Source organism: Oncorhynchus nerka, linkage group LG26, assembly GCF_034236695.1.
Source record: "Oncorhynchus nerka isolate Pitt River linkage group LG26, Oner_Uvic_2.0, whole genome shotgun sequence".
Taxonomy (NCBI): Eukaryota; Metazoa; Chordata; class Actinopteri; order Salmoniformes; family Salmonidae; genus Oncorhynchus; species Oncorhynchus nerka.
This window is the reverse complement of record NC_088421.1, coordinates 44,310,633-44,319,891: the sequence shown is the minus strand read 5'-3', so window position 1 is coordinate 44,319,891 and position 9,259 is coordinate 44,310,633. Positions and strand designations below refer to the sequence as shown.

Here is a 9,259-nt window from a genome sequence, read left to right as displayed (position 1 = left end):
ACATAAACCAATCACCTGGTCTTATAGTACTGTACTGGTTATATACATAAACCAATCACCTGGTCTTATAGTACTGTACTGGTTATAGACATAAACCAATCACCTGGTCTTATAGTACTGTACTGGTTATATACATAAACCAATCACCTGGTCTTATAGTACTGTACTGGTTATATACATAAACCAATCACCTGGTCTTATAGTACTGTACTGGTTATAGACATAAACCAATCACCTGGTCTTATAGTACTGTACTGGTTATATACATAAACCAATCACCTGGTCCTACAGTACTGTACTGGTTATAGACATAAACCAATCACCTGGTACTACAGTACTGTACTGGTTATATACATAAACCAATCACCTGGTACTACAGTACTGTACTGGTTATATACATAAACCAATCACCTGGTCTTATAGTACTGTACTGGTTATAGACATAAACCAATCACCTGGTCTTATAGTACTGTACTGGTTATATACATAAACCAATCACCTGTGTGTGTCTGTGTGAGTTCTGTATTTTGTCTTATAAAGGAAAGAAGTTGAGTTAATCAGGACAGTATCAGATTTACAACCCATTATGGTTGTTCCTCCATCTCCATCTCTAGAACGGCCTCTCTCTCTGAGACACTGACCCATTCAATGGCCTCTCTCTCTGAGACACTGACCCATTCAATGGCCTCTCTCTCTGAGACACTGACCCATTCAATAGCCTCTCTCTCTGAGACACTGACCTGTTCAATGGCCTCTCTCTCTGAGACACTGACCCAGTCAATGGCCTCTCTCTCTGAGACACTGACCTGTTCTCTCTGAGACACTGACCCATTCAATAGCCTCTCTCTCTGAGACACTGACCCATTCAATGGCCTCTCTCTCTGAGACACTGACCCATTCAATGGCCTCTCTCTCTGAGACACTGACCCAGTCTATGGCCTCTCTCTCTGAGACACTGACCCGTTCTCTCTGAGACACTGACCCAGTCAATGGCCTCTCTCTCTGAGACACTGACCTGTTCTCTCTGAGACACTGACCCAGTCAATGGCCTCTCTCTCTGAGACACTGACCTGTTCAATGGCCTCTCTCTCTGAGACACTGACCTGTTCTCTCTGAGACACTGACCTGTTCTCTCTGAGACACTGACCTGTTCTCTCTGAGACACTGACCTGTTCTCTCTGAGACACTGACCCATTCAATGGCCTCTCTCTCTGAGACACTGACCCATTCAATGGCCTCTCTCTCTGAGACACTGACCCGTTCAACGGCCTCTCTCTCTGAGACACTGACCCATTCAACGGCCTCTCTCTCTGAGACACTGACCGGTTCAATGGCCTCTCTCTCTGAGACACTGACCCGTTCAACGGCCTCTCTCTCTGAGACACTGACCCATTCAATAGCCTCTCTCTCTGAGACACTGACCCAGTCAATGGCCTCTCTCTCTGAGACACTGACCCATTCAATGGCCTCTCTCTCTGAGACACTGACCCGTTCAATGGTATCTCTCTCTGAGACACTGACCTGTTCTCTCTGAGACACTGACCCATTCAATGGCCTCTCTCTCTGAGACACTGACCCGTTCAATAGCCTCTCTCTCTGAGACACTGACCCAGTCAATGGCCTCTCTCTCTGAGACACTGACCCATTCAATGGCCTCTCTCTCTGAGACACTGACCTGTTCTCTCTCTGAGACACTGACCCAGTCAATGGCCTCTCTCTCTGAGACACTGACCCATTCAATGGCCTCTCTCTCTGAGACACTGACCCATTCAATTTACCCAATTGATTTAAGGAATCGGTCACAAAAAAGTCCTAAAGAGGAGTTCAATTAATTGTGCCTTAGTCTGTTTCCCAAATGGCACCCTATTCCCTATATGGGCCCTGGTCAAAAGTAGTGCACCCTATTCCCTATGTGGGTCCTGGTCAAAGGTAGTGCACTATTTAAGGAATCAGGTGCAATTTGGGACACACATTTCAAGTTCAACCTATATCTGTGAAGCGTTGCCTATTCCCTACATAGTGCACTACCACTCTCTTACAAACAACAACCCTATTCCCTACATAGTGCACTACTGCTCCTTTACAAACATTAACCCTATTCCCTACATAGTGCACTACTACTCCCTTACAAATAAAAACCCTATTCCCTACATAGTGCACTACTTTTGGCCAGTGTTAAAGGGGGACTAGGGTAGTATTTGAGACACTGACAGCGATAGATTAGCAGTAGATTCAGTTTTAATTTCTTGCAGACCCCCCCCCCCCTCAGAAGAGGGTGCACTTCTTGCGCCTCTTTTTGATTGGTGGCGGGCACAGGACGGCCCGGATGGCCTCGTCGAAAACCGTCTTCAGCCCCCTCTGGGTCAGGGCTGAGCACTCCAGGTACTTCACCGCACCTGTAGGGGACAGGAGACAGCCAATCAGAGAAGGGGATGAGGACAGACACACATCCAATTGGTCAGTCAGAAACTTGGGATTCAAAAATTGGTGAGTTCACCTAGAGCTCAAAGAGGCTGTCAGAAACACATTCAGACACACTACATCCTCTCGTTCTCAAACTAAAACACCATCCTCCACAGACACACTACATCCTCTCGTTCTCAAACTAAAACACCATCCTCCACAGACACACTACATCCTCGCTCTCGTTCTCAAACTAAAACACCATCCTCCACAGACACACTACATCCTCTCGTTCTCAAACTAAAACACCATCCTCCACAGACACACTACATCCTCTCGTTCTCAAACTAAAACACCATCCTCCACAGACACACTACATCCTCTCGTTCTCAAACTAAAACACCATCCTCCACAGACACACTACATCCTCTCTCTCGTTCTCTAACTAAAACACCACCCTCCACAGACACACTACATCCTCGCTCTCGTTCTCAAACTAAAACACCATCCTCCACAGACACACTACATCCTCTCGTTCTCAAACTAAAACACCATCCTCCACAGACACACTACATCCTCGCTCTCGTTCTCAAACTAAACACCATCCTCCACAGACACACTACATCCTCTCGTTCTCAAACTAAAACACCATCCTCCACAGACACACTACATCCTCTCTCTCGTTCTCTAACTAAAACACCACCCTCCACAGACACACTACATCCTCGCTCTCGTTCTCAAACTAAAACACCATCCTCCACAGACACACTACATCCTCTCGTTCTCAAACTAAAACACCATCCTCCACAGACACACTACATCCTCTCGTTCTTAAACTAAAACACCATCCTCCACAGACACACTACATCCTCTCGTTCTCAAACTAAAACACCATCCTCCACAGACACACTACATCCTCGCTCTCGTTCTCAAACTAAAACACCATCCTCCACAGACACACTACATCCTCTCGTTCTCAAACTAAAACACCATCCTCCACAGACACACTACATCCTCGCTCTCGTTCTCAAACTAAAACACCATCCTCCACAGACACACTACATCCTCTCGTTCTCAAACTAAAACACCATCCTCCACAGACACACTACATCCTCGCTCTCGTTCTCAAACTAAAACACCATCCTCCACAGACACACTACATCCTCTCGTTCTCAAACTAAAACACCACCCTCCACAGACACACTACATCCTCTCGTTCTCAAACTAAAACACCACCCTCCACAGACACACTACATCCTCTCGTTCTCAAACTAAAACACCACCCTCCACAGACACACTACATCCTCTCGTTCTCAAACTAAAACACCATCCTCCATGCCATGGCCAGGCCCTGAGGGTAGGTGATTGGGGACAACTTCTAAAACACCACCCTCCACAGACACCCACCTATCTCCCGTGCCATGGCCAGGCCCTGAGGGTAGGTGATTGGGGACAACTTCTAAAACACCACCCTCCACAGACACCCACCTATCTCCCGTGCCATGGCCAAGCCCTGAGGGTAGGTGATTGGGGACAACTTCTTGTCCCTCAGCCTCTCAATAGTGTCCTTGTCGTCCCTCAGGTCCAGCTTCGTGCCCACCAGGATGATGGGGGTGTTGGGGCAGTGGTGACGCACTTCCGGATACCACTGTTCAAGGTCACATAGAGGTCAAAGGTCAAAGGTTCACTTTCATTTAATTTGAACCTTTATTTAACTAGGCAAGTCAGTTAAGAACAAATTCTTATTTACAATGACGGCCTACACGGGCCAAACCCAGACGACACTGGGCCAATTGTACGCCGCCCTAGGGGACTCTCAAACACGGCCGGTTGTGATACAGCCTGGATTCGAACCAGGGTGTCTGTCGTGACGCCTCTACCACTGAGATGCAGAGCCTTAGACCGTCATTGTAAATAAGAATTTGTTCTTAACTGACTTGCCTAGTTACATTTTAAAAAATGTAATAAACATTAACCCTTGACCTCTATGTGACCTTGAACAGTGGTACCCGGAAGTGCCACTGTTAAGATCATGAAGGTCAAAGGGTTATAAGGTCTTAAAAGGTCGACCTACATAAAGAGGTTGTGGAGTTGGGCCAACAGCCCCAACAGCAACATGAATAAACACAATGTAACACTGTACAATGTGGAGCTGACCATATTAGGGATATTACTGTACAATGTGGAGCTGACCATATTAGGGATATTACCATCACTGTTATTTAGCAGGGTGATAGAGACACTCACCTTAGCTCTGACGTTCTCAAAGGAGGCAGGGCTCACCAGAGAGAAGCATGTCAAGAACACGTCCTGTTCAGACAATAAACAGAAAACAGACAGTATATTAAACAGGCTGACTAAACAAGAAACACTGCATGGGAAAACAATGAGTGACTCTCTAGGTTCTGTATAGAATAGGACAGCAGCTGGAGAGACTACAGGGTGAGTTGGACTCTGTGACTCAGTGACTCTCTAGGTTCTGTATAGAATAGGACAGCAGCTGGAGAGACTACATGGTGAGTTGGACTCTGTGACTCAGTGACTCTCTAGGTTCTGTATAGAAAGAGACTACAGGGTGAGTTGGACTCTGACTCAGTGACTCTCTAGGTTCTGTATAGAAAGAGACTACAGGGTGAGTTGGACTCTGTGACTCAGTGACTCTCTAGGTTCTGTATAGAATAGGACAGCAGCTAGAGAGACTACAGGGTGAGTTGGAATCTGTGACTCAGTGACTCTCTAGGTTCTGTATAGAATAGGACAGCAGCTGGAGAGACTACAGGGTGAGTTGGACTCTGTGACTCAGTGACTCTCTAGGTTCTGTATAGAAAGAGACTACAGGGTGCGTTGGACTCTGTGATTTCTGTGACTCAGTGACTCTCTAGGTTCTGTATAGAATAGGACAGCAGCTAGAGAGACTACATGGTGAGTTGGACTCTGTGACTCAGTGACTCTCTAGGTTCTGTATAGAAAGAGACTACAGGGTGCGTTGGACTCTGTGATTTCTGTGACTCAGTGACTCTCTAGGTTCTGTATAGAATAGGAAAGCAGCTAGAGAGACTACAGGGTGAGTTGGACTCTGTGACTCAGTGACTCTCTAGGTTCTGTATAGAATAGGAAAGCAGCTAGAGAGACTACAGGGTGAGTTGGACTCTGTGACTCAGTGACTCTCTAGGTTCTGTATAGAATAGGACAGCAGCTGGAGAGACTACATGGTGAGTTGGAATCTGTGACTCAGTGACTCTCTAGGTTCTGTATAGAAAGAGACTACAGGGTGCGTTGGACTCTGTGATTTCTGTGACTCAGTGACTCTCTAGGTTCTGTATAGAATAGGACAGCAGCTGGAGAGACTAAAGTATGCGTTGGTATTCAGAGCAGGTACGGGAGCCTTACAGAGGAGCTGGGGCCTCGCAATGCAACAGCAGTGTGTGTGTTCGTGTGTGTGTGTGTGCAGGGGTTGCTCTGGACAGGGAGGCAGACAGGATGTGTTAATGAGGCAGACAGGATGTGTTAATGAGGCAGACAGGATGTATTAATGAGGCAGACAGGATGTATTAATGAGGCAGACAGGATGTATTAATGAGACAGACAGGATGTGTTAATGAGGCAGACAGGATGTGTTAATGAGGCAGACAGGATGTATTAATGAGACAGACAGGATGTGTTAATGTGGTATAACAACACCACTCAGTAATCCTGGTGGTTGGCCTGTCACTGTCACTGGTCTGACTACTAGAGGACTGGCCACCTCACATAGCCTGGTTCCTCTCTAGGTTTCTTCCTAGGTTTTGGCCTTTCTAGGGAGTTTTCCTAGCCACCGTGCTTCTACACCTGCATTGCTTGCTGTTTGGGGTTTTAGGCTGGGTTTCTGTACAGCACTTTGAGATATCAGCTGATGTACGAAGGGCTTTATACACAAATTTGATTTGATTTACTATATTTTTTTATATTTTGCCTTCATTTAACCAGGTTGGCCAGTTGAGAACACCTTCTTTAACCAGGTAGGCCAGTTGAGAACAAGTTCTCATTTACAACTGCGACCTGGCCAAGATAAAGCAAAGCAGTGCGACAAAAACAACAACACAGAGATACACATGGAATAAACAAACGTACAGTCAATAACACAATAGAAAAATCTATGTACAGTGTGTGCAAATGTAGTAAGATTAGGGAGGTAAAGGCAATAAATAGGCCATAGAGGCAAAATAATTACAATTTAGCAGTTTAACACTGGAGTGATAGATGTGCAGATGATGATGTGCAAGTAGAGATACTGGGGTGAAAAAGAGCAACAACAAAATAATAATAATAACAATATGGGGATGAGGTAGTTGGGTGGGCTATTCACAGATGGGCTATGTACAGGTACAGTGATCCGTAAGCTGCTCTGACAGCTGATGCTTAAAGTTAGAGAGGGAGATATAAGTCTCCAGCTTCAGTGATTTTTACAATTCGTTCCAGTCATTGGCAGCAGAGAACTGGAAGGATAGGCTGCCAAAGTAGGTGTTGGCTTTGGGGATGACCAGTGAAATATACCTGCTGGAGCATGGTATATTTGTGGCTGCTGCTATGGTGACCAGTGAGCTGGGATATGGCGGGGCTTTACCTAGCAAAGACTTATACATGACCTGGAACCTGTGGGTTTGGCGACGAATATGTAGCGAGGGCTAGCCAACGAGAGCATACAGGTCACAGTGGTGGGTTGTATATGGGGCTTCGGTGACAAAACGGATGACACTGTGATAGACTACATCCAATTAGTTGAGTAGAGTGTTGGAGGCTATTTTATAAATGACATCGCCGAAGTCGAGGATTGGTAGGATGGTCAGTTTTACGAGGGTATGTTTGGCAGCATGAGTGAAGGAGGCTTTGTTGCGAAATACAAAGCCAATTCTAGATTTAATTTTGGATTGGAGATGCTTAATGTGAGTCTGGAAGGAGAGTTTACAGTCTAACCAGACACCTAGGTATTATTGAAATGATGGATTATCGTAGATTTATCGGTGGTGACAGTGTTTCCTAGCCTCAGTGCAGTGGGCAGCTGAGAGGAGGAGGTGCTCTTATTCTCCATGGATTTTACAGTGTCTCAAAACTTTTTGGAATTAGTGCTACAGGATGCAAATTTCTGTTTGAAAAAGCTAGCCTTAGCTTCCCTAACTGACTGTGTATATTGGTTCCTGACTTCCCTGAAAAGTTGCATCTCACGGGGGCTATTCGATGCTAGTGCAAAACGCCACAGGATGTTTTTGTGCTGGTCGAGGGCAGTCAAGTCAGGTGGGAACCAGGGGCTATATCTGTTCTTAGGTCTACATGTTTTGAATGGGGCTTATTTAAGATGGTGAGGAAAGCACTTTTAAAGAGCAAACAGGCATCCTCTACTGACGGAATGAGGTCAATATCCTTCCAGGATACCCGGGCCAGGTAGATTAGAAAGGCCTGCTTGCTGAAGTGTTTTAGGGAGCGTTTGACAGTGATGAGGGGTCGTTGTTTGACCGTGGACCAATTACGGACGCAGGCAATGATCACTGAGATCCTGGTTGGAGACAGCAGAGGTGTATTTAGAGGGCAAGTTGGTCAGGATGATATCTATGAGGGTGCCCATGGTTACGGATTTAGGGTTGTACCTGGTAGGTTCCTTGATAATTTGTGTGAGAATATGACTATTCTCCTCTCTGGCTGGGATGGGTGAAACGCTCAAATAGCCCCCCTAATCATTTTCTCTGAAGCAGCAGCCAGGCAGGCAGGGAGCTGTGTTTCTGACGGAGCCGCCACTGGCGAGATAATGAGGAAAACAGTGGAATAACAGGAAACTGTGTGGAGAATGAGTTAAGCAGAACCAGGAAGACACAAAATGGAGGATGTGGAATGTGTATGAGTGATAATGAATGAGAGATGGGGGTGAGTGAGTGAGTGAGTTACCGTCTGTGGATAGGACAGTGGTCTGAGCCTGTCGTAGTCCTCCTGTCCTGCAGTATCCCACAGTCCCAGATTCACTGGTTTCCCATCTACCATCACATTGGCAGAGTAGTTGTCAAACCTGAGAGGACAGGATGTTGTTCAGAGAAGTACACACACACACACACACACACACACACAGGCATGCACGCACACACACAAACAGGCATGCACACACACATAAACAGGCATGCGCACACACACACAAACAGGGATGAGGGATGAGAGGGGAACCCTTAAACAGAGACATTAATATCCTGTTGTTACAGTAGTACACACACACACACACACACACACACACACACACACCATCATTGTAGTGCAGCTTCATGCTATGATACTCACACTGTGGGGATGTATTCTCCAGGGAAGGCATTGGTGGTATAGCTGATGAGAAGACATGTCTTTCCCACCGCTCTGAGAGACAAAGAATGAGACATTTCTTTATTTTACATTTGTTTATTATCTATTTCCCTTGCTTTCGCAATGGAAACATATGTTTCCCATGCCAATAAAAACTAAAAACATGAAATTGAAACATGAATTGAGATATATATATATATATATATATATAGAGAGAGAGAGGGTAGAGAGAGAGAGGGATAGAGAGTAGAGAGAGAGAGAGAGAGAGATAGAGAGAGAGAGAGGGGGATAGAGAGAGAGATAGAGAGAGAGGGATAGAGAGAGAGAGAGGGATAGAGAGAAATATAGAGAGCGAGAGAGAAAGAGAGAGTGAGAGAGAGATAGAGAGAGAGAGAGGGATAGAGAGAGAGAGAGAGGGATAGAGAGAGAGATAGAGAGAGAGGGATAGAGAGAGAGAGAGGGATAGAGAGAAATATAGAGAGCGAGAGAGAAAGAGAGAGTGAGAGAGAGATAGAGAGAGAGAGAGGGATAGAGAGAAAGA

At 45.8% G+C, this 9,259-nt stretch overlaps 1 protein-coding gene across 1 annotated transcript in view; it reads right to left on the bottom strand.

Annotated features, from left to right (window-relative positions):
• LOC135564768 (ras-related C3 botulinum toxin substrate 3-like) overlaps positions 1 to 8,810 on the bottom strand; it is a 9,945-nt gene extending 1,135 nt beyond the window's left edge. The window contains exons 1-5 of the mRNA XM_065010786.1: positions 8,701 to 8,810; positions 8,320 to 8,437; positions 4,651 to 4,713; positions 3,892 to 4,051; positions 1 to 2,396 (exon numbers count right to left, since the gene is read on the bottom strand). The exon at positions 1 to 2,396 is cut by the window's left edge and continues 1,135 nt beyond it. Of these exons, the coding sequence (XP_064866858.1) occupies positions 2,266 to 2,396; positions 3,892 to 4,051; positions 4,651 to 4,713; positions 8,320 to 8,437; positions 8,701 to 8,795 (567 nt within the window). The 5' untranslated portion in view covers positions 8,796 to 8,810 and the 3' untranslated portion in view covers positions 1 to 2,265. The remainder of the gene's footprint in view (positions 2,397 to 3,891; positions 4,052 to 4,650; positions 4,714 to 8,319; positions 8,438 to 8,700) is intronic.
• Positions 8,811 to 9,259: the final 449 nt, after the last annotated feature.